The following is a 26,208-nucleotide window of genomic DNA, read 5'->3' as shown; positions in this document are numbered from 1 at the left end:
GAGCTCAATGCAAAACAAACAAACAAAAAAACGAATGTTCATTTTCTTGTTTAGTTCAAGGGCACTCACTTCTGGGTTGTGAGATACCTGGCAGTTAAGTTCTTGCTTCTTTAGACTCATTCAGTGTTGTCTGTCTAAATAAAGCATACACCTCTCTGTGAATAGCCTCCTGCAATCCCATTTTCTTTACTCTCTACCTGATCTTTCTCTACAGCCCCTAAAGTGTTCATACGCTCCTCTCCGAACGGGCTGCCCTAGAGTAGCAGTGTCCAGACCGGGGTCCAATTATCCTGGGAACCTCGCGGGGATGGCCTAGGGGCCGCCAGGCTGGGAAGTGAATCTGGAGGCTGCGCGGAGGGCCTGGACGTCGCCATGGCAACGCCGCCCAGCGCGAGCCTCCTCGGAGAGGGAGGGGAAACGAGCGCAGGCGTTCCCGGAGCGTCGCCTTGGCAACCAGCCCCCCCCCCCCCCCGGCTGAAGGAGTGAGGGAGGGGGGCGGGGGAATGCGTGTGGGGAAGTCCCCGCCTCCGGCCTGCTGGGCGGTGGCGACCGCCGCGGCCCGCAAGGATTTGAAACCGTTTCGTAGCGGCGGCGACGGCGGCGGCGGCCCATCGGAAAGCTTGCATGTAGGGGCGCCAGGTTCTTGTTTATCCGTATTTGCCTCGCCGGTCCCCACACCCAGGTTCTCCAGTGGAATTTTGCGCGGGTGGGATCGCCGCGCCCGTGCGGGCTCGTTCAGGGAGGGGCGTCGCCCCGCAGGCCCCGGGCGGGTTCTTCGGGCCTGTGGGGCGCGCGCCCCCGCATGGGGGTCTCCGCGCGGACCGCTGCGGTTTCACTTGCTGGGTGAAATCCGGTCCGGGCCCGGATGGGGCGAGTTCTGATAAAGTTGGATAAACGGATGGAGGTGGTCAGCATGACGGGGTCCAGAAATCTGACCCAGGGGTCTGGCGCGTGTGAGAAGTCTGTGTACCGGACAAGGTAGGGAAGCGGCCTCGGCCCCGCGGGCCTCGCAGGCCGTCCGCCCCGAGCCCGGTGCGTGTTTTGCCCACTCGGGAGGAGAAGTTACTTCGGGGCACCGCACCGCTTGAGTTGTCACCTCCACTCCTGAACTGGATCGCCGGCTCTGGATTGAGAGCAGAACCCGTGTCCCCGGTCCTTTGTAGCAACAGCCCGCTCGGGGAAGGCCCTGTCCCAGCATCAGGGCGTGCTGGGAGCGACCGTGGGTCTGAGCTTAAGTGTTCACCAGGACACGTTAAGTACGTATGAACAGCTTGTGTGCTGATCATCGTGCAGCTGTTTTTAGCATTTGTCCTTCGTGTTTAAAGATGCATACAAATAAGAAAAGGCCCATGAAATGACACGAGTCTCTTCGTAGTGGTCAGGCTGCAGTGGAGTGGAGCGCACAGTCGTCTGTGCATTGTCCAGGCCCAGCTGCCACTTCCTGCCGGACCCTGGGTCAGTTCCTTAACCCCAGCAGGCCTCAGCTTCCTCCCCTGTGAAATAGTCCTGAAATAGTGCCTGTCTCCAAGGGTGATGGCTGGGATATGTTTCTAAAGCACGTAACGTGCCAAGGCTCAATCAGTGCTGTGGTAACTGCCCAAACATCCCGTGGTGTAAGCCAGCTAAAACATGCACCTGTAGACCGTTTTAGGTTACTGAAGGACGGATTTCAGGTTTTCTTAAATGACCCGACATGTGTATAAAATACAGTTTGATTGAACAAAATTGATATTACACAACTTCGAGGATTAAGTTTCTTTTGTTTGGCAAGGGGCATGATGAGCCACCTGAGGTGTTTTCCTTGTTTAGCTCTGTGGCTGCTTTTTTTCCCCCAGGACCTTTTAATATTTGTGGCTTGCTTATGTTTTGCTGACTCCTGTGACAGTTAAGCACCTTGAGAAGGTCTTAGCCCATTTTGTAGCTGTCCTCCTAAACACAGGTTTTAAGAAAACACAATGCTGATGGGTTAAATAAAAGACATGATCCAAATGTTTTATCTACAAGCAAGAGCCACCGAATTTACTTCTTTTTTTTGCTTTTGCAGTAGTTTATGAGACTGATAGGCGCAAACCTGCGTCAAAGATATAGCTTTACTTACTTTTAAAATCCTAATAATTTAAATCTGCAGTTCTAATAAAGAGTAAAACTTTTTGACTAGCTGGAACTAAGTAGATATGACTTATTTATAAGATGGAATTTGTGTAACGAGGATTCTTTGAAGGTTTGAAACGGTAACTTAGTTTTTTCCTTTTTGCATTTTTTTTCATTTTGTTGTAGAATAAATAAGGGATAAGGAAAAGCTGATTTTATTTTATTTTGTTTTATTTTATTTATTTATTTCTGCCTTTTCTAGGGCCGCTCCCGCGGCATATGGAGGTTCCCAGGCTAGGGGTTTAATCGGAGCTGCAGCCGCTGGCCCACACCACAACCACAGCAACGCAGGATCTGAGCCTCCTCTTCGACCTACACCACAGCCCACGGCAACTCCGGATCTTTAACCCACTGAGCGAGGCCAGGGATCGAACCCACCACCTCATGGTTCCTAGTCAGATTCGTTAGCCACTGCGCCACGACGGCAACTCCAAGCTGATTTTATTTTTTATTTTTTATTTCTTATTTTTTTTTTTTCTTTTACTTTTTAGGGCCACACCTACAGCACATGGAAGTTCCCAGGCTAGGGGTGGAATCGGAGCTACAGCTGTTGGCCTACACCACAGCCACTGGCCTGTCCCACAGCCACAGCAATGCTGTGGGATCTGAGCTGTGTCCGTGACCTACACCACAGCTCACTTCAACGCAGGATCCTTCACCCACTGAGCAAGTCCAGGGATCAAACCCACATCCTCATGGGTACTATTTGGGTTTGTTACTGCTAAGCCACTATGGGAACTCTGAGGAAAAGCTGATTTTTAGCTTTTGCCAAGTATCACATTGATTCTTCATTGTGCTTTTTTTAAAAAAATGTGTACTCCAGTATTGCATGTCATTATAGCAATTCCAATTGCATTTCTACTTTTCAGAATACTTCTTTATTAGTTGGTGATATTGCTGATTTATATTTAAATGGCCAGGAGGTGAGAGACAATGGATCTGAGAGCTAAGGATTTCAGAACTCTAATCTGAGCTTTGTGCTTAATTTCATGTCTTTGGATGAGTCTTTTTACTCTTGAGTAAAAAGTGTTCCTCTAACACTAAATACTAACATTTCCTGCCTGTGTCAAGGGATTTATTGAGCATTAGTGATTATTAGGAATATTTTTGTTTTATGTTATGGGTACCTAGTTAATGGGTGCCCTCAGGCGTATGTTTGAGTACATGGGGAAGATGAACTATTTAAGCCTGAGAGTACACTTCTAGACCAGAGCTGTGCTTAAAATTCTGGGTTTGTAAGTTTCCATTTGTTTGTTCATCCCTCCCCCCCCCCTTTTCTTTTTATGGCCACACTTATAGCATATCGAAGTTCTCAGGATAGAGGTTGAATTAGAGCTGCAACTGCAGGCCTACACCACAGCAGCAACACTGGTTCTGAGCTGCATCTGAGCCAGATCCTTAACCCACTGAGAGAGGCCAGGGATAGAACCCACATCCTCAGGGAGACTATGTCAGGTTCTTATCCGGTGGGCCACAGTGGGAACTCCTGCTCATCCTTTTGAATCGTCGCCTTTTAGCTTTATGAGCTAACATCAAGCAGTGGTGTTATAGCTTTCTGTTACCAAGTACGTAACTGATATAGTTATGTATGAATGCAGCTAGTTATTATAGCTGCATTCATACATTACTATAAAACACATAACAAAACCAACCAACCAAATAACCCCAAGCCAGCTAATCAATCGAAAAATGCACTTAAATAAATTTTTTCTTAACAAGTCTTGAATTTGAAAATATGTTTCTTCTACTGTAATGCAGACGGTACAATGAGGAGTTTTGGTAAATAGAATTAAGGTCAGTAGTATTTCTATTTGAGAAGACCTATTTGGTACTCAGAATAGAACTTAAAAAAAAATACAGGTGTACTTTGTATTACTGGATTTTGCTTTATTATGCTTCACATATACTACATTGTTTAACAAGTTGAAGATTTGTGGCAACCTTGCACTGAGCAAGTCTAATGGTGCCATTTTCCAACAACATTTGCTCACTTCATGTCTCTGTATCAGATTTTGGTAATTCTCATAATATTTCAAACTCTCCACTAGCAGAAAGATTATGACTCACTGATGTCTCAGAAGATGAATAGTATTTTTTAGCAATAAACTTTTTAAAATTAAGGTATATACATTTTTTTGTTGGTATATACATTTTTTTTAGCCATACTGCTAATGAATACTTAAGAGACTACAGTATAGACTAAACATACCTTTTATACACATTGGTTTCCCAGTGTATATAAGAGGTACTGTTTCTACTATATTTGTGTGACTCATGTTCTTGCGATATTTGCTTTACTGCTGTGGTTTGGAATTGAACCTGCAGCATCTCTGAGGTCTGCTGTATTAGTCATATACAAGTAGGACACTAATCCCTTTAGTTAGCATTTATTTATCAGTCAGTTTCTCGGCTTTTATTACGTGTCATGCAGTGTTTTGGGTGCCTACCAAGGTGTGTACGTCACAGTCTCTGCCTTCCAGGAGCATCTCACAGATAGTAGAAGACATATAAATAATACACACATGTGTGAAAAGAAAATAATGGCCTGATAAAGGCTGCCACACAGATGGGAGCAGTGCACGCTAAGAATGGGGTAAGTCTCGGCTAAATTGGGCAAGCTTTCCTCAGAAGTGACATTTGAGTTGCATCTACCTGAATCCAGGCAGAGGGAACAGCCTGTGAAAAGGAGGTGTGTTTTTGTGAGGGCTTGGAGTGTTTGAAGAAGGTGAGGAGTTCATTGGTGGTGCATGGTCATTGGTGGGTTGGATAGTCAGGTGCAGTGTGTGGGTGTGGGTATGGGTGTGGGTATGGGTGTGGTGTGGGTGTGGGTGTGGGTGTGTAGGCAGGGCTGAGAGATGGGCTCAGAATGCAAAGGCACTTGTAGCCCTGACTTTGGGTTTGGAGCATACTCTGCTGTGGTGGGCGGTCTAGGCAGGGAGTGATAAGCTTTAGTGTTACTGAAACTCGGCCTCTGTTCACCAGTGTTGAATAGAAACACAGAGACAAAGTTTTGGGTGAAGCAGAAAAGAACAGGTTTATCGTTTTGCCAGGCAAAGGGGGCCACAGCAGGCGGGTGCCCCCCCCCCCCCTTGGAGGGGGTAGTGTTCAAGGAGCGGGCGGTGGTCAGCTCGTGGACGGTCTTCGGATTGCGGTGGGGTCATGGGGAGTCAGCATCAGCAGCCTTCTGGTTCCACCCGCCCAGGGGTCTGCATGCTTGTGTGCAGCACAAAGGTACCTTCTTCCACCTGGTGCAGGTTTCACTGTCTGCAAAACAGCTTAAAAGACATGGCTCAGAATATTATCTGTCGTCCTCGAAGAAGAACTAAAGGTCCTTGACTTTGTTGAACAGCTGAACTGTTATTATTCTGTCTTGACTGTTTTCCTTTTTTTCTGTATTTTCTCACTTCTCTGATTAAATTTATTCCTTGATGAAAGTTGTTCTACAGACAAAAGGCAGGTGGAGTCCATGGATGGGTGTCCATGCTGGGAAGGCCCCACAGGGTCCCGCTTGGTTATGTATTAGCTTTGTACTTAGGAACTCGAAGGGCCAGTGGAGCTCGGGCAGGGGAAACGGTCAGCAGAAAGGCCGGCCGTGGCAGTGGTGTGTAAGTGCTTTCTGTGAGAGCGGCAGTGAGCATTGAGATGCCGGCAGATTTTGAGATATTTCTGAGTGTTTGTTGTTCTCCCGGTTCAAGGGGCTTTGGCAGATGGGATCAGTGGAGGGAAGGAGTCGTGGGCATGGCAGGTGTGAACGAGCGAGCCGGTAGTTGGTAGGCCGGAGGTGTATTGGCAGGAAGAGGCGATCAAGCAGCAGCGCAGGTAAGGATGTTCTCTAAGAGGCGAGTGGAGAGCTGGGGGGAGGAGCGTTGTCCGGCTGGTACCTCCTGACCGTCCTTTTCTCTCTGAAGCCGGAGGTCAGGTTGCTGGAGTGGGAAGTAAGAAGAGGCTGGAAGGGCACGAGGGGCTTAAGAGGTCTGGCGAAAGCTTCAGTGCTGCTATGAGGAGCAGGAAATGGTAAAAGACCCTGGAGGATTCACCCTCGACTGACGCTTTCTGACTGCAAGGCAGTGCCACGTTCTTCCCGCAAACCCGTAGTTAAGGAGCGAAGGAGGGTGATCGCTGACTTGCTGAGTGGGGAGAGAAGATGGAGAGGGGAGAGAGTTTTAGGGGTCAAGAGGCTGATGGGCTGGCAGGTGGCAGCAGTGAGAATGGAAGTAGTAGTACCGTCAGATGGGGGGGGTGGGGGTTGAGATTGGGGGCGCGGTGGTTGGAAAGTGGCAGCGTGGCTCTCAGGGACTGTTTTCCTTCCTGGGCAAGGTTGGGGGTGGGGAAGGACTCCAGGAAGGGCCTGCTGGTACCTGAGAGAGGGCATGGGAAGCCTTGTCCCCTCTGAGGGCTGTGAGGAAAGTCAAGCTGGCCGGTGAAAGCTAGGGTTTTCCTACAGAGCCTGGGGAGACAACTTTCTATGCAGAGGCTGTTGATAAGAGCAAGGAGGAAACTGAGGTCACTACTAGAAGCCCATTCAGTAGAGGGACGGTGGTCTGGGAAGCAAGGCAGCTGATGAGGCGCAACAGAGCCTTTTTTCTAAACACCTTGTCAACGGAATAAATGACACATCCCTACCAGGACATTTCAAAACTTAGAGGAACATGTGGAGCATTGAGTATATTTTTAACTTCAGGAATTTTGTCAAAAGCTATGTTTCTGATTTCAGGAGTTCACCCCCTTTATAATCAGTGTTTTTCTTGCTGATTAGGAAGATACATGAGGACCAATGTTTTGAGTTTTTTGATCAGATCTAAAATGTTTACATTTAGGTACAGTTAAAATCACTTGTTTGGTATACAGTTTTATGAATTTTTATACATGTGTCAAATAGGTTCTTATAACCTACTGACAGCATGCAGAACAACTCCAGCACCCCGAGTAATTTCGTTGTGCCACTACTTTGTCCTCAGCACCCCCCCCCCAAGTGCTGACACCTCTGAACCATTGATCTGTTCTCTATGCCTATATTTTTGCCTTTTCTGGAATGTCACACAAATGGATGTTGTCATACATCCATTTGAGAATGGCTTCTTTCACTTAGCACAGTACATTTTATCGATGTTGTTGGGTGTATTAGCAGTTGCTTCCTTTCTGTGGCTGAGCACTGCTTCATTGTCGGGATAGTCCACAGTTGGTTTATCCATCTCCCAGGGGAGGGACCTTTGGACTGCTTCCAGTGTTTGGTGGTCACAGAATAAAAAAGCTGTTGTAAACATTACATTCGGGTTTTTGTGTGAATATAGATTTTGTTTCCCTTGGATAAATACTGAGAGTAGGATTCCAGGTCATATGGTAAGTGTATGTTTAACCTGTGTAAGAAATGGCTCAGCTGTTTTACGGAGCGGTTGCACCATTTTGTGTTCCTGCCAGCAGTACATGAGAATTCCTGTTGTCCTGCACTGTCAACCTTGGTATTGCTTGCATTTTTAATTTTAGCTGTTTTATTAGTGTCCCAATAGGTGTATAGTGATATCTCATTGGGGGTTGAATTTGCATTCCTCTAATGACTAACGATGTCAAGCATCTTTCCAGATGCTCACTTGTCAGCTGTGTATCTTCTTTGGTAAAGGGACTAATTTTTTGCTCATTATTTTTATTAGGTTATTTTCTTGTGGTAGAGTTTTAAAAGTTCTTTATGTGCTCTTGATATAGGTCCTTTTTGAGATATATGATTTGCAGTATTTTCTCCCAGTCTCTAGCTTGTCTTTTCAACTCCTGGACAGAGTTCCTTGCAGAACAGAGGTTTTTTTTTTTTTTTTATTTTGATAAAATCCAGTATATCAGTTTTTTCTTTTGTGGGTAGTGCTTTTAGACTTGTATCTAAGAAATACTTGGCTAACCTCAGGTCATGAACTGTTTTCTTCTAGGAGTTTCATAGTTTTACATTTTGTGTTTAGGTCTGTAATTCATTTTGAGCTAATTTTTGTGTACAGTATGAAGTTATTTGGAGGCTTGCGTATTTATTTATTTATGCATATGGATGCCCGGTTGGTATAGCATCATTTGTTGTGAAAACTCTCATTGCTCCATGAACTATACCTTTGTCGAGTATCAGCTGTCCACATGTCCACATCTGTCTTGGTCAACTTAGTTTGTTCCTTTGGTCTTTGTGCCCCGTCCTTTCACTGATACCACGTTGCCTTTGCCACTGTAGCTTTAGAGTACATCTTTTTTTTTTTTTGTCTTTTTGCTATTTATTTGGGCCGCTCCCGTGGCATATGGAGGTTCCCAGGCTAGGGGTCGAATCGGAGCTGTAGCCACTGGCCTACGCCAGAGCCACAGCAATGCAGGATCCGAGCCGCGTTTGCGACCTACACCACAGCTCATGGCAACGCCAGATCGTTAACTCACTGAGCAGGGGCAGGGACCGAACCCGCAACCTCATTGTTCCTAGTCGGATTCGTTAACCACTGCGCCATGACAGGAACTCCTAGAGTACATCTTAAAACCAGGTAATGTGAGGAGTTCCCATCATGGCTCGGTGGTTGGCAAATCTGACTGGGAACCATGGGGTTGTGGGTTAGATCCCTGGCCTTGGTTGGTGGGTTGGGGATCCGGCGTTGCCGTGAGCTGTGTGTGGGTTGCAGACACGGCTCGGATCCCGCATTGCTGTGGCTCTGGCGTAGGCCGGCGGCTGTGGCTCCGATTCGACCCCTGGCCTGGGAGCCTCCATGTGCCGTGAAAGCGGCCCAAGAAATGACAAAAAGACAAAAACAAAAACAAACAAACAAACAAAACAAACCAGGTAATGTGAGCCCTCCTAACTTGTTCTTCTTTTTTTCAGAGTTGTTTCTGCTATTCCAGTTCTTTTAACTTTCTATATAAATTTTGGCATCAGCTTGTGTATATCTACAAAGAATACTGCTGGGATTTTCATTGGAATTGCATTAAATCTATAGATCAATTTGGGGATATTTAATAGTAATGAGTTTTCTTTGATCTCTTTCATCCGTTTTGTCATTTTCGGCATGCAGATCTTAGTATTTTAATTTTAAATCTTTTACAGGCTGAATAATGGAAATGGGAAGTGAAGAAGAAAAATGGGAGAAGCTGGATTCAGAATTCGATCACTTTGTGGTAGATATGAAGCCCTTTGTTCTAAAATTACCCCATAGGTCAGGTAAGATTATGTTTGAAAAATAGGTTCTTAAAATTAATTTTTTCTTTGTATTATTTAGTCAAACCAATGACCTTTCAAATAAAAAGAAAATGGAATTCCTTTAATGACAGTTTTCGTCTTAAACTGATATAGGATTGTTTACTTTGAGCTGTTCAAGGATAAATAGAAATTTAGTGATGATGTCCTGCTAAACTGTGGGAAAGTCTTACTGTGAAACCACTTTTCATAGGTCACGAGCTTAAAGCACACGAATCTTTTTTTTTTTTTTCTTTAGGGCCGCGCCTGTGGCATATGGAAGTTCCCAGGCTAGGGGTCTAATTGGAGCTACAGCTGCCGGCCTATACCACAGCTCACAGCAACGCCAGATCCTTAACCCACTGAGTGAGGCCAGGGATCGAACCCACAACCTCATGGTTCCTAGTCAGATTTGTTTCCACTGTGCCACCACAGGAACTCCTGGATCTTTTAAATTATCTGTACCTGCTTTTTGCTGCATTTTTTCCCCTCCTAATGTGGAAATGATTCTTCTTACGGGAACCTGCTGTCCACCTGTCTCTGACGCTTTTTTTTAATCAAAGCAGAAAAGAATCTCTCAGTCTTACATGCTTATTGGTTAACTGAATAAAATCAAGTGTGAATGGAGTTTTGGTTGCTCTCTTGTCTGCCATTCTTAATCTGCTATCCTTAATTATAGAATGAGAATCTTTGTCGAAGATTTTCAGATAATTTAAGGTTTATCAGAGAACTCCTGAAGAGGGTTTAAGGCGCTAGCAAGATTCTTTAAATCATATAGCAGTCATAAGGCTGGTTGTAAATGTAAATATGATTTGAGAGCTTTTGATTAGAGGGTTCGGGGTGGGGCTAAGAAACTGGCTTTTACCCAAGTTTTGTCCAAGTTCCCTCTTTCTCTGAGGTATCTGAGTGAACTTTATATATTCAAAATGAGGGGCCAGCTCAGTATCACGTATTTGTTCTGGGCAGCTGCGCTGGGAAAGGGAAGTGTGGCGAATGAGTTACAAGTCCTGTGGCCGCCCATCATACCAGGGCCTGCAGCCCGTCCGAGTCCAGGGTGGTTTGGCATGGCCTTCCCTCCGCGCCTCTTCCTTTGCCAGATGATAACCTCTTCTTTCTTCCTCTGCTGTTTTTCACAGTGACGATTTCCTGTCTCATGGCTCATTCATGATTAGTTAGTATTTAATGATATTTCTATGCCATGTCCTCTTCTGATATTTACTGCCTTTTAAATTTTTTTGTCTTAGACCTGCTGATTAGGATAAATGCATATTAAAATCTCCCATAAATGTACTTCAGATCAAACTACCCTCATATTTTATCTTCTTTTAAAAAGGGATTTGGGGTACATAGAATTGGATTAATGGTAATCTTTGGTTCATGACTCATTGTCAATATTGGTGCATCCCTGGCCCTCTTTTATGTAATTAATTCGCAGTGAAAGCTCAGGAACTCATATTCCAGTCAAGAACCTGAACATTTGAGAGTTCATTTCATGGCACAGCAGAAACGAATCTGACTAGGAACCATGAGGTTGCAGGTTCAATCCCTGGCCTTGCTCAATGGGTTGAGGATCTGGCATTGCTGTGTGCTGTGGTGTAGGTCGTAGATGGGGCGGGATCCCGCGTTGCTGTGGCTCTGGAGTAGGCTGGTGGCTACAGCTCCGATTAGACCCCTAGCCTGGGAACCTCTGTATGCCTCGGGTGCTGCCCGAAAAGGACAAAAGACAAAAGACAAAAAAAAAAGACCTGAACATTTGTCAAAACTTACATCTCATTATAGCTAAACTCTGCTTTTTTTTTTCTTTTGTGTCCACCCCGTAGCATATGGAATTCCTGAGCCAGCGATCAGATCCAAGCTGCAGTTTTGACCTGTGCTGCAGCTGCCGCAGTGCTGGGGATTGAACCTCTGTCCCAGCACTCCAGAGATACCGCAGTCCTGTTGTACCACAGTGGGAACTCCTACATTCTACTTTTGATATGTTGAATAGGGGAATGAATTTTTCATTAGCCAAATTGTTGTACTAAGTTCTGTTCATTTGAATATTATGTGAATTTCAGTTTGCTGCAGAGCAAATAAAAAATACTTAGTTTGAAAAACCATTTACTTAAGTTTATCAGTCTTTGTATTTTTTTTTTTGCAAAGTATGCCCAGTATTTCAAGAAGTTTTTTTTTTTGTGATTATATAATTTTCAAAGCTAAAAAATACATAAGTTATTTAGAGACTGTCTTTCATACCCGTAGTGATAAATCCAGTATGAGCAAAGTGGTAAATCCGCCCCAGTGATTTTTGTAGGTAAAACAATAAATGAATGTGACCTTTAGAAACTAAGAGATGAAAGCAGATTTATGATTTGTGTTAGATATATAATCCTCAAATTCAGTTAGACTGATAAAAGATTAATGTCAAAATAGTTTTCATGAGATCTAAAAACAATTCTGTGTTGTGGCAAGATAAGATAGTCAATAGGTCATTATATGTGGATTAAGCTGTGCTGTATTTTTTAGGTAGTTTTTAAAGGAATGATTATTTTGCAGAATGACATGTAAATACATAACCCTCAATTATTTTTAGAGAGGTTAAAAGAAAACCCAAACTACATCAACCACAAATCCCTGAAAATTGTCAGCTTTAAATAAATAAAACATTTGAGATTTAATTTTAGATTAAGCTTAAAATGCTTAAGTAAATAGATTGCATTTTCTCTCTCTCTCTCCTGGTTTGTATAACTGGAATTATAGAAAGATTTTTCAACAGGAATAACATTATTTTTAGACAGGATTTTACAGCAACATTTTTGTCTCAAATTTGGTTGATAGTAATCCTGAGATTTTATTACTAAGGAACTGATAAAGTTAAACCCTAGAGCAGGGGTTGGCAAACTGTAGCTCCTGGACCACATCCAGCCTGCTGCCTTTTTTGTAAAGTTTTATTAGAAAACAGTTATAACCATTTGAATACATGTGGTGTGTGGCTGCTTTCACGCTGCAGTGGCCAAGTTGAGTAGTTGTGCCAGAGATCATATGGCCTACAAAACCTAAACCATTTACTGTCTGGCACTTGACTGAAAAAAATTTGCCAACCCTGCCTCTAGACTAAAGCAGATGTTTTAGGGTCTTTAATGTTCTATTTTCTGAAAAACCAGGTCTCTAATAGCTCTTCTGTATTTCTAGAGCGGCAGCGGTGTGCGCTTTGGATTAGAAAACTGTGTGAGCCCTCAGGAACAGGTGCAGGGATAATGGGCAGGAAGAATCGGAATCTGTACGCAAAACTCTTACTGCACATGCTCAAGCGAGGGGTGCTCGAAGGCCCCTTCACACACCGACCCGAACCAGGGACGCTAAAAACCTTACCTTCGTACATGGTAGGTGTCACGGACCCAAGATATGTTAATTTCTGTCTCCAAAGGTATCAGTTTATCATCCCAGTTAGGAATGGCCATATTATTAAGTTATAAGTCCAAGATAATAAGCTAGTTAAAACTATTTTTGGTTCCCTGATTTGGTTTTTTCCCACCTTGAATAGAAATCAGATACTGGGCTCTGAGGGAACTATACTTAATGGATTTAGTCATCTTGAGGGATGCTGCAATATTTCTTAAAAACTGAAAATGAAATTTTTAATATTGAACCTTAATCTCTCGCTAATTTTCACTGGATTACATTACTAATAATTTACAGATGTCAGTGAATTCCAGTTTATTAAGCTCTTCTGGATGTATTATTTAAGGTATATGGCAGATTAGGTTGATTTCTTAAGTTCCTTTCTACGCTAATAAAATGACAGTAAAAAGTTGACCCGCAGAAATGATTTCCTGTACTTTAATTTCATTACCAAAATCAGCTTTGTTACAATGGCAGTTAAAATTATGCTTGATTGATGAATCATCACTGTCTTAGGCCTTATAACCATGAAATATTACTTGGTTTGTGTAGCATTTGAATACTTGAGAAACCTGCCTGGAGTACTAGGTATTGGTGGTTGCTGATAGGTGTGTATTCATTTAAAAAAATAAACTGCAAAGTTTTCTGCAGGGCATTGTAAGATTTTTACTGTATTTTATCAGTTAAGTCAAAATTCAATCAAGAGGCCTGCTGCATGCTAGATAACTTCTCTTCCCCATGGCAGAATGCCAAACGTTTTAATACTGTTACCAGCTGTATTTTAAAGTAGAGCCCTACATTTTTTGCTTAGAATCAGTGGTCTTTGGGATAGTAGTTACTTGGTTTGACAATTGATTCAACACTGGAGTGGCTATCTCATTTTTAAAGAAATTGCTCTGCATTTTGACTTGAAATAGAGAGTCATATATCACCCCTCCCTAGAACAGCCCCTTAAGGATTTTTTTGAGTAGGATTGGGAGAATTATAGCTAATGCAGTGTTAATACAGAGTGTTCTTCAGAAATGTGTTGTGAAGCTTGACTCCCTTAAGAGAAGTAAATTGGCTAATTGTCGTTCTCCTAATGACTGAAGGTAGAACATTTTCTGAAACATTCAGATGTTGACACATGAGTATATTGTATCATGTTTTCCTGTTTACACTCATTTAATCGAATCACAGGAAAGGGCTTTGTTTTATGAATAATAATAATGTGAAGTCCTGGAGACCTGGCTTGGATATTTTAGCTTGGATATTTTAGCTAGTTTGTGGTGTGGCCAGAACTAAATTCCAATCTTCAAATCTGTTGTTCGAAATTATGAAGGGATTCCTAATTTTTATTTCTGATTGTTATTGATCATAATTTGTCCATTGATTCTGTGTATGTTTGCAGAGTAGTTAATGATCACAGAAAGAAATGAGAGCACATGATTTACAAAAAATTTTTATCTTTTTATAAAGCTAATATTCTTTCTATAGTATAAATAAGTATCAGATTTACCTGTTATATAATTTTGTCATTTATCAGATTTCTTATACAATACAATATAACTACAAAGTGATAAGTTGTCCATTTTACATATTTTAATATTTAATTGAATCATTTTATGTATTTTTATGTAAATTAATTTGAGTATTTGAAATATTGTTGGAAATCTTGATTATTTCACTCTAGTACATTTTGAAAGAATAATTTTTCTAATTTTTAAAAATCAGTCCATCTATTTTGATGAACCAAATCCAGCACAAGCAAAAGGTTCAAGCCCAGAAGGACTACCAGACTGGGTAATGGGTGAGCTGGGGACGAGTGAGCACAAGTTAAATGAATCATGGAAACTTTCTTCTGGAGAAGATTACTCTTTGGTGCAGTCGCCGACCAATGTCCGCAGGTATGCCGTGAGCCTGGGATGCCGAGTGGGGTCCATCATTTATCCTGTCCTCAGAACTAGTTAATACATCCCACTTTTCCTTGTTTTTTAAATATAAATAGTGGTTTACTTTATATTTTTGTTAAAGTTGAGTGCTCTGAAGAAACGGGTGGATAAAATAACAGGTTTGCTTTTCCATTTATTGTATATTAAGATTACATTATCCGTTGTGGCACAGTGGAAATGAATCTGACTAGCATCTTTGAGGATGCAAGTTCGATCCCTGGCCTCACTCAGGGATCTGGCATTGCCTCGAGCTGTGGTGTAGGTCGCAGATCCCGCTGCTGTGGCTGTGGTTTAGGCGGTGGCTGCAGCTCTGATTCGACCCCTAGCCTGGGAACTTCCATATGTGGGGGGTGTGGCCCTAAAAATAAAAAAAAGATTACATAATGAAAAAAAAGAAAAAAGATTACATTTCATTTTTAGCTGCTTTTTGGATATCTGTTAAATATTTATATTTATTGTCTTGCTTGGAAAGTGGTCTCTGAAAAATCTTTAAAACACAGTTCTCTGTTTTCCTTTATGACAAGCATGAATAAAGAACATTTCAATGACTTCAACAAAATATAACATCGTACATATCCATCTTGAAGCTTATGCTTGAATTCCTCTCCTTTTCCCCCCTCATTGAAAAAGATAAGAGGAGTTCCCGTCGTGGCGCAGTGGTTAATGAATCCGACTAGGAACCATGAGGTTGCGGGTTCGATCCCTGCCCTTGCTCAGTGGGTTAACGATCCGGCGTTGCCTTGAGCTGTGGTGTAGGTTGCAGACACGGCTCGGATCCTGCATTGCTGTGGCTCTGGTGTAGGCTGGTGGCTACAGCTCCGATTCAACCCCTAGCCTGGGAACCTCCATATGCCGTGGGAGTGGCCCAAGAAATGGCAAAAAGACCAAAAAAAAAAAAAATTTTTGAATTTTACGCTTGGCATTGTTCCCCGTAATGTTAAAATATTGGACAGTGTCAATTGACGTGTTACCGTATTTCATTCCTCACCATTCTCCTGGTAATTTTAATTTTTGATATTTGATTTGGTTAGCAATGCAGTATTTTTTTAGTGTATATATATATATATATATATTTTTTTTGGTTTATTCCTCAAAAGATCTAGAAAGTTTATAAATAATTTGAGATGTCTTCATGGTTGATAGGGTCTGGTTATGTTTTTTAGACCTCAGATATTATGGTGGAAAAGAACAGATGAACACAAAGCAAGAGACCCAGGCCATGTTTTTATTAGAAAAGGGAAACAAATGAACATGGAGAGGCAAAAAAAGGGAAGAGGCTATATAATTAAGGACACGTTTTAAAAGAGTAAAAAGGAATGAATGTATGCATCCATAGCAGGAGCTGTTAGATAATTATTTTTGCATCTATAGGAGATTTAAAAGTAGGAGAGGTATAATTGTGGAATTTTTCTAGCCTTCTAGCAGTAAATAAAGGTGTAAAGAAATTGTGGTCTGTATTCAAAGAAAAATACAGTTCTTGGTTTGGCTGCAAAATCCATCATATATTTACCAAAACATTTGTTGAGTGTCCGGTTAAATGCTGGGCTCCTTTCTAGGTGTAAGAATATGGAATTTACTAAATAAAGATCAACTGAAGTAGTTTCTTCCATCTTAGAGCTTAGACCAGAGGATGAAAATTGGTCATCTTCTAGAATGAATGAATCACATGGATAGATTTGTTTTATCTGACTTAATAGTGTCTTTAAAGATTATTGAATCAGTTGTCACAACTCACCATTGGGGAATTTCATATAAACACCTAATGTTCTGGCTTATGATAAAAAGTGGAGACCTAGCAATCTTCCCAGAAGACAGCCATAGATTGGAGCTAAGTAACCCTCATTACTCCCTTCATGCCTTCCTCATCTCCTGCTGATTCCCGACTCTGAGTTTGAGGTCAGTTGTATTTGTTACTGAGCTTGAGGTTGTTTTTTTTTTTTTTTTTTTTTTAAGTAGGGTTAAGAGGAAATGAAGTATTTGTTTTTCCATTTTTATGTTCTGTCGAAAATGGAAAGAAGAAAGATGGATGGACAGGGATTATATGGTTCAAGAAGAGGAGAGAGACCCTGTCTTTGCAGGAGTGAAGAATGTCCTTTTATCCGGTGACATGATCCCTCATTTGTTACCTTTTAAGTCCTACAGACTTACTGTTTATGACTGTTGTTTTAAATGAATAAGAGGAGAGATAAGTACATGGATAATTTGAATACAGTGGTATGTATAGTTGTGGAGATATTTGCAAAGGTTGAGTATGTGTAACAGTAGGGTTCAGGGTAGGAAATAGACTTTCGATCTCCAGGGAGTCGAGGTGAATGGGACTTTTTCTCAGAACAGTGGATAAAGTTTGAGAAGATACAGGGAGAGTATTCTCCAAATATTGCTCTTTAACTTTCCTGGATGATGAAACCATAGGAAAATTTCCACAGTTTTAACAAATAACATTTCTCTTTGTTGCTCACCTATAATAAAATGGCATTTTAATGCAAATTCCTTGAATATGAGACTTTAGTTATCAGTTATAAGGAATTAATGGAAAAAGCAGGCAGTCCTTGGTCTTACTCAATTCTCTAGATCTCACAACTTCAAAAAAGCTTTACCTGGCATCCCAAGTCTGTTTAGGTGACCCACACCAAAAGTACTCTGTTTCACACCAAAGTACTCTGTTTCTTTGTTGGACTCATCACATGTGCAGAGGCTCCCTATCTCTCTTCTGGGCTAGACTATAAATTGCGTGAGGCAGGGACTTTGTCTTTCCTATTTGCACTGTGTTGCCAATGCCTGGCACTGGGTGCATGTTAGGAACCGTATGAGTGTATTTGGTGAGAGCTTGCATAAGTCAGTGAGTGGGTTGTTAGGCATTCCTGCACATTTAATTTAATCTGCACAACACTCCTTTGAGATAGGTACATTGTGGCAGAAAGAATGGCCTGCAAGGATTTTTTTTTTTTAATTTTTAGAAAAAGTTGAATGAAGGATAAATTTTAGAAGTTGAGATGTATGGATATAGGTTATGGAGATGCACTGTTTATGTCCTAGCCTTTTTATATTATTAAAGATGCAGTTATTAGGGACAGTAAAAGAACTGGAAAAGACAAACATCTTTTTAGTTAAATATAAGAAGTTCACCAAGACTCAGGCCAATTAGGGCTGCAAAAACAAAACGTCTCAGGGTATGTTTTCCTATATGCTTCTCTTGATTTAATTTGATTTATTACAAAGTTTAATTTGCATGTGTGTTAATTGATGGATATTTTATATACATAAAGGCACTTAAAAATAAAACTAACATTTACTTTAGCTAACGGCAATTCAATTGATTTAAGGCCAGATCCGTAAGTGTGAGATCAGATCAGAAGTAGTGGTGGAATCTATTGATGATCTGTCTTCATATGTCTCTTCTCAAGTCGTTCCTTTACTCGGAGTGGTCATACTGTGCTAATGAAAAGTTAGAATCTGCTGGTGCTGATCTAATACATCTAATCAGTTCTGCAAGAAATTGTTTTAAAAAGTTTAAGAGGCTTATAATATTTGACACATGTATGTTTTTATAGTGAATAATTTATTGTTACTTAGAACTGAAGTTTAATGCTGCCTTATAAATTTTACAACCACTTCAACTTGTCCTTTGAAAAACCTCTTTAATCTTAAAAGATTTTCCCCCTTAGTGTTTCTTTTTTGATCACTTTATAAAATCCTGCTTTACTTAGACCTTTTTGTATGTGAAGTATTTCTAATGGCATTTTGGATTATGCTGTTTGTGTCCTAGCCTTTTTATATTATTAAAGATGCAGAGTCCTTTTGAAGCCTCTTTGTTAGGACTCCCTATTCAATAGAGATGGCACCTTTCCTGTACCTTTATTCTGCCTGTAGGATATGCATGTAGCGTCGTTCTAGATATGTTAGAAGTATTATGAGGGCATATTCTGCCAGGCTTATTATCATGCTTTTTTCCCACCAAATACACATTACACACTAGTAAACTTTGTGTTTTATTTACTTCAAACAGTTTGAGCATTTAACTAATCCTGTCCTGGTTTTATTCTTTGCTTTCCTATTTCATAGTTCTTGGTTCAATGTTGCTATCACTCATGGTTTATTTTAGAAAAACCACTTTCCAAGTTGCATTGCCGTTTTCTTAGAGATCTGTTACTGTATTTTATGTCAAATATCTGCTTCTTTTCTTGACAATGAAATATTTGAGTTATATATGTGTTTGGAGCATAGTTTTACAAAACTGTTTGTAGTGAGACCATAGACTTAGATCTCCTCCCTGTGCCGTTTGGTTGAGTTCATCTAGTTCTACAACACGAGCGTATCCACATAAATTCCTTCCTGGGCATCCTTCCGATGCTTACCACTGAGAGCTGGTCAAAACCTTGATTGTCTTTGTGGTAGAGACTCTCAGGTGGCCCCACGATCCCTCTGGGTGTTCACAGCCTTGTGTAATCCCTGCTTCTTGAGCGTGGGCAGAATGGAATGTCACTTCCATCAGTACGTTAAGATATGTAAGACTCTCCCCTGCCAGCACACTGGCTCTAGAGTCCTGCTCTTTTCCTTGCTGGCTTTGAAGAAGCAAGCTGCCACCAACCCTGTAGCCACAAGGACCTGAACGCTGCTGACAGCCATGAAAACGGGGAAAGCGGATCTTCCTTAGTTGAGCCTCCAGATGAGAACCCAGCTCTGGTCAAACCAGGGTTGCAGCCTGTGGGGCCCTAAACACAGGACCCCATTTAGCTGCTCCTGTACTTTTGACCCACAGAAACTATGAGAAAATATCTATGGGTTGCTTAAAGCTGTTAAGTTTGTGGTAATTTGTTATGCAGCAATAGGTGACTAACACAGTTTTTAATCCCCAGAAAATCATACAATCTATATGATACATGCTTGTTGTAAAAACCTCAAGGTAGAAATATGAAGAGTAAAAGTCGAAGTCTGTCTCTTTGTGTTCTTCTCATTTACTTTCCTCATGGGAGGTAGTCAGCTCAACAATTCGGTGTGTGTCATTCATCCTACAGTAGTTGCATACCCACGCGCATGTAATTAACAGTTTATGGATTGGCTCAGACTACATGTACTGTTCTTTTGTCATTTGTTCTTATGTCTTAAACCTGTGTCATGTAGCCTGTATAATCTTTTCAATTGCAGATAATAATCCATAGTATAGGTCGACCGTTACTTAACCTGTCTCTGTTGCTTTCGATTCTTTAGTGGTATAGAGATTGCCTTGGTTAATATCTTGGTACATATATCATTATGCATCTGTACATGTTTGGGCCATTATTGACTCCCAGAAAAGGAATTGCTATTTCTGTAGCTATGCACATTAATTTAATGGATGAACTGTTGGTGGGATTATTAGTAGGTTCAGCCTCTTGTGCAATGTACAAAAATGTATGTGGGCTAGTATACAAAGATCTTTAAGATATATAAAGTTCAAAAGAAATACATAAAAGGGTAGGAAGCTCCCGTGTGTGTGTATGTGTTTGTGTGTGTGTATTTAAAGAGGATATATGGGAGTTCTCATTGTGGCTCAGTGGAAACTAATTTGACTAGCATCCATGAGCATGCAGGTTTGATCCCTGGCCTTGCTCAGTGGGTTAAGAATCCAGTGTTGCTGTGAGCTGTGGCGCAGGTTGAAAATGTGGCTTGGATCTGGTGTTGCTGTGGCTTTGACTGTGACGTAGGGTGGCAGCTATAGCTCCGATTGGACCCTTAGCTTGGGAGCCTCCATATGCTTCGGGTGCATCCCTTAAAAAAAAAAAAAAGGCAAGATAAAGAGGATATATGGATATGTATGTGTACATGCACTTATTATATTTCTGGGTACTACATATGAAACTTTTACCTTTAGGGAGTGGGAGTAATCTGGTGTAGAAAGTTCAAAAATGTTTTTACACGGGTCTATGTTATTTTGAAATAATCACACCCTTGTTTTTTTATAGTGTCAAATTGCCTTCCAGAATACTATCTTACTAAACTGCTTGGGCATACACATCATTAACAGTAGTGATGTGTGTTAATAAATCTAACCATGTATAGCAAATATACAGATTTCAACATAAGAATGAAAACTTCCCAGTAAATACTCGCAGTGTTCATGGATTCCACTTGTATTTCTAGTTTGTTAAAACAGGACCAAGTGAGGGAAGTTGTGCATTTACGGAGCACCGACTGAATGCTAGATGCTCTTCTAGAAATCTATTATAAGTTATCTGTCTTTTCCCTCTCTGTAATTCTGTGCGGTTGACATAATTACCTTTTGTATTTATTGATGAAGTAACAGCTTCAGTAACATCAATAAACATTTTGAGTGATGGATTCAGTATTAGAATCCAGATTTTTATGATTCCAGACCCCGTGTTCTTTCTAGAGTAGCTTTAGGCATGACTGCTTTATGCAGCAGATACGGAAATTTCACTTGAATCCGTTTTCCCCCCCTTGAGCTGCATTAGCAAGCTTGGACCACTTTGCCTTTGTTCTTGCTTATGTGTTGGTTGCTTGGGAATGAGGCAGTTTGCCTTTGTTCAAATATCACTTCTCATACTTGGCAATCGTGTGTCCTCAGGCAAGTTCCTTACTTTCTCTCAATCCCAGTTTTATCATTTGTAAGATGGAGATAGGGTAGAACAGACTTAGAGTTGTGAGGGTGGAGTGGGTACTGTGTGTAGAGCCTTGACATGGGACACGTGAAGGTGTTAGCTGTTGCTCCCACCAACATTAGTGGTGTGAGATTGTTATTTTAATAGTTCGTACAGGAGCGTGCTTGTTAGAGTGACTCCTCTTTTGTTTCTATAATTATCTATTCTAATCTTACCAAAGAGTATTGTCTTCAAGTCCATTGGTCATTAATTATGTTCAGTTACTAGACATCATTTTGTGTTCCTGCGAAAAAGAAATTAATGGCTATGCAGAAAGGTTTTGACTGTAAGTATGAATCCTGCACACTCTCAGAATAAAGAGTGGTGGGGTATTTTAAAAGGCTTTGAAGCAGTCATTATTTAGACAACTCCCCAAGTCCCCTTTTCCAGGATAGAAGGAACACAGTGGCCGGCCCTGTTTTTTAAATAGTTTAGCACACCATATATCAGAATCTGCCTAAGTAATATTAGACTTGAGTTCACATCAGCTCTGTGTATTTTTTTGTGCGTGCATATCCCAAAGACAGACGTGAAGATAGTAGGTTGTATTCTTGTCTTACAACTCTGTGAAAAATGTTGTGGAGCTTTTAAAAAATGTCTTATAATTTTTTTTTGACTTTTCAATGAGTTATGATATGGCCTGATAGCTTATCACCAAAGTGCAGTTAAGTTCTGGGGTAAGGAAAGATGAAAAAGAATGATTACCATTTTTACTTGAAACTTTGATTAAGAGTTATGAGTTAGGAGAGGGCAAAGAGAAGTAATGTTGAATCAACCCCAACCTTTAAACACTCCCTCACAGTGGGAGAATCACAGTTCTGCTTATTTTAGAGGACTTTATTGATGGGAAAGAAGATGCAGTAGTTGAGGTTTCTTTAGGCGCCACATTATTAAGAGCCATCATCCAGATTACTTAAAAATTCTAGGATTGTGCAAGCAGAATTATGTATGATACATTACTTTTACCATATTAGATTTAGGTTAACTTTTATACATTAACGTTTTGTCTTTTAATTTATGTTGTGTCCTTCAAATAACGAATATGTTCATACCTCCAAGAAAGAACTTGGAGAATAATTATCCTGTTTTAAATGACTGTAGCCGTAATTTTTGCATCTTGCCTTAATGAGATCTTTCCATGGGTTATTTGATGCCAGATTTTAGTTTGGAATGAAGAATCTAATTATGGTCTTGTGGAAAATATGATTTGCTTTACAATGATCCTCTTTATGATGTGGTTTTCCAGGAATGCATTGTGGCAAAAAGCTGAGACTGTATGTCCTTTAAAAATGTCTCCCAATATATAGCCAGTACTTCACTTGCTTGTGCAGTTTAAAAACATTGCCAGCAGATGGTGATCAAGTATAATGAAAATTGTACTTGTGCTTGCGTATGTTGATCTATGTGGAAGAACATTTTTCACTTTTCAAATGTTGATTTAATTTTTTAGTCTATATACTCAAACTACTATAATAGAGTCTTTTTACTTCATTAACTCTATTTTTATATGTCAATGGTACTAACACTAAATAATCCCTGCTTCCAAAATCTTGGATGAATTTATGGGGGAGCTGATCGTTATCTTTCCTTCCTAGGGATTCCTTATGTCCATTGGCATAAATACATATGGTTAGGATTATACATAGTCAAACATCCTTAAATACTATTTAAAGTACGCTCATTTTATTTAAGCGTTGCCCTGTTGATTAGGCAAAGGTGTGTTCTCCAGCAGTATAATAGAACAGTTTCCAGTGGCGGAGATGATCTGTAGCTGTGCTGTCCAATAGAGTGGCCACGATTCACATATGACTGTTGAGCACTTGAAATGTGGTTAGTGTGACTGAGGAATTGATTTTTAAGGTTTAATTCATTCAGATGGCCACACGTGGTTAGCCGCTCCCACGTGGGGCTGTCACAAAACCTGACCTCCTGAATGGAGAGCTGTTGTCTAGGTGGGGAGGTGGGATGGGGTAGGGTGGGAGTTGGATATTGGCGCATATAAACTGCCTCTGCCACGGGGGGAACCTTATTCCGTGCCTTCTTGCACTGTATACGTGGGTGTCTCCCTTCTCTGATGGTGATCAGCCGTGAGCTCTATCTGGTTGCTCTTTCCTTGGTTAGTCTGAGGTTTCAGAGGCGATGTCCCTGCGTCTTTTTGGAAGAAAGAAAAAAGTGATCATTTTTCTTAAATTAATGAAAGAAAAATCAATCTTTTCCATCATTTTGTTTGGATAGAACACAGTGTGGAACAAATCTGATCTTTTTGGTAGAAAGGAAACTTGTTAGATAGGCATTTAACTTTGAGCTCTAGAAATAAAATGGCTACAAATTGGGAAATGTTTCTTAGGTTCCTCAATGAAAGAGTGCATTTCACATACTCCTAAAACCACTTAGCTACTCATTAATTTTCAACATTAATGTGCTAATTAAATGTCATTCTTAGGTATTTACCAAGGCAAGGTCGAGTGGCAATGATTTGTAACTGAGATGAAATAGCTTTGAAAATAATGGTCTTGCATTTCTTTTGTGATTTTTTTCATTGAGTCAGACTTTTGACGAATTTAGTCACTTTTTCTTTTTAAAATTTTTTTTAATGATTCAGGCTCTGTAACAAGTATCTTTTTATTTCACAAGTAAGTTTCTCTTTGTTAGATCATAATATTGAACAGTTTAGTCTTGATAGTCCTTTAAGTGTACTGTAAAACCTAATTTAAAGGAAATTAAAATACTCTTAGTGTTAATATTAAAATAGAGATATATTAATGAAAGTTGATTTAAATGTGTGGTTTTTAAAAATGATTTTTATTTTTATTTTAAAAATTTTTTTGGTCTTTTTTGTCTTTTTAGGGCCACACCCACGGCATATGGAGGTTCCCAGGGTAGGGTTTGAATCAGAGCTGCAGTTGCTGGCCTGCGCCACAGCCACAGCAACGCCAGATCCAAGCAGCCTCTGCGACCTACACCACAGCTCACGGCAATGCTGGATCCTTGACCCACTGAGCAAGGTCAGGGATCAAACCCGCAACCTCATGGTTCCTAGTTGGATTCATTTCTGCTGTGCCGAGACAGGAACTCCAAAAAATGGGTTTTATTTTTAATTTAAAAATCAAATGTGTCATTTTAAAGTAAGAAGAGGGAAAAATATAAAGTCTTAACATGTTTATGAATCTCTGGTCATGTTTTAGTTTTATCAAGCTTAATCATTTTTTAAAAATTTAGTTTTTTTATCTTTTTTTTTTTTGGCTTTTTCTGACTGCACCCATGGCATATGGAAGTTCCCAGGCTAGGGGTCAAATCAGAACTATAGTTACCAGCCTAGGCCACAGCCATAGCAACGCAGGATGCAAGCTGTGTCTGTGATTTACACTACAGCTCATGACAATGCAATGCTGGATCCTTAACCCACTGATTGAGGCCAGGGATCGAAAACCCCCATCCTTATGGCTACTAGTCAAGTTCATTACCACTGAGCCACAATGGGAACTCCTAAAAATTTAGTTTTATTTTTCTTTTTATTCCTAATAAAGTTTTCTTATGGGTCGCTGGAAGTTATTTTCATTTTCTTATTTTCAGTGTTATTTGATACTGTACCATAGTACGAATTGTTGCTGATTATTTTTGCATTTTAGCAATACCATAAGAAGACTGTTCAGCAGATGGTATATAACACTATTACCTGCTGCTCAGATGAGTGCAAAGACACGAAATCTAAAGTTAGTTCTCATTTTAGTTTTCCAGTCTTTTATAATGCAATAGTTGTGCTATAGTTATATTAATCTTTTTTTTTTAATAATTTTTTTGGCCATGCCTGTGGTAGAAGTTCCCAGGCCAGGGAATTGAACTCATGCCACAGCAGTGACCCAAGCCACAGCAGTGACAATGCCAGATCCTTAACCCCCTGTGTCACCAAGGAACTCCTAGTTGTATTACTCTTAAAATGTTTTACAACTGACACTTAGCAAACAAATAGGTAAAAAGTCTATGACAACCCACAGGTACAATTTAAAGAACAATTATAAAATAAACATCCCTATAGTTTTAACCCAGCCAAGAAACAGATATTACAACACCCCAGGAGACCTTTGGGCAGCTTCCTCTGTGCCTCCTCTTTTCTCCTGAAAGACCACCACTGTTCTGTATTTTGTGTTAATCATTTCTTTGCTTTTTTTTTTAAACTTAAAATGGAATCATACTATATATATTATTTTGAAGCTCGCCTCTTTCTTTCATTATATTTTTCAAATTCATCCATGTTAATAAATGTAGCTATTGTTCTTTTTGTTTTGTTTTGTGGTAAACTTTTTTTTTTTTGTCTTTTTAGGGCCGTACCTGCGGCATATGGAGGTTCCCAGGCTAGGGGTCCAATTGGAGCTGTAGCCACCCTCCTACGCCAGAGCCACAGCAATGCGGAATCTGAGCCTTGTCTGCGGACCTACACCACAGCTCATGGCAATGCGGGATCCTTAACCCACTGAGCAAGGCCAGGGATTGAACCCGCAACCTCACAGTTCCTAGTTGGATATGCTAACCCCTGAGCCACAACAGGATCTCCTGTTTTGTGGTAAACTTCTTAAAGTCAGTGTATAACATATATACACGAAGACACACAAATCTTAAGTGTAAAGCTTGAGGCAGTTTTACAGAATGAATACATCTGTATGAGCATCTTCTGGATTAAGATAGAGAACGTCACCAACTCTCCAGACACCTCTCTCTTCCAGTCATTTATCATCTCTGCAAAGGTGATCACTATTCTGCATTAAATCACCATAGATTAATTTTTGGTTCATGAAGTATTTTCACTTTTTTTTTTTGGCTTTCTTTTGCCCAGCATTGATTGATCCATGTTGCTGCATTTAGCAATGGATTAATCTTTATTTTATTACTGTGTGACTGTATCACATTTATATATCCATTCTATCCT

General features: G+C 40.5%; 1 protein-coding gene across 5 annotated transcripts in view; it reads left to right on the top strand.

Moving 5' to 3' along the window:
* The first annotated feature begins 505 nt into the window (after positions 1–505).
* CEP112 (centrosomal protein 112) overlaps positions 506–26,208 on the top strand; it is a 471,778-nt gene continuing 446,075 nt past the window's right edge. For 2 of the 5 annotated variants that reach the window (XR_007131880.1, XM_047758130.1), the window contains exons 1-4: positions 506–626; positions 9,206–9,319; positions 12,506–12,696; positions 14,429–14,601. Coding sequence is in view for 4 of the 5 variants with exons in the window: in XM_047758130.1 (XP_047614086.1) it covers positions 9,214–9,319; positions 12,506–12,696; positions 14,429–14,601 (470 nt within the window). In the remaining variant the exon portion in view is untranslated. Of the gene's footprint in view, positions 627–668; positions 979–9,205; positions 9,320–12,505; positions 12,697–14,428; positions 14,602–26,208 lie in introns of those variants that run through there. The other 3 variants (XM_047758132.1, XM_047758133.1, XM_047758131.1) reach the window with 3 other exon arrangements.

The sequence above is a fragment of the Phacochoerus africanus genome, chromosome 14 (assembly GCF_016906955.1).
Source record: "Phacochoerus africanus isolate WHEZ1 chromosome 14, ROS_Pafr_v1, whole genome shotgun sequence".
Lineage (NCBI taxonomy): Eukaryota > Metazoa > Chordata > Mammalia > Artiodactyla > Suidae > Phacochoerus > Phacochoerus africanus.
This window is presented reverse-complemented; position numbering and strand designations above follow the sequence as displayed.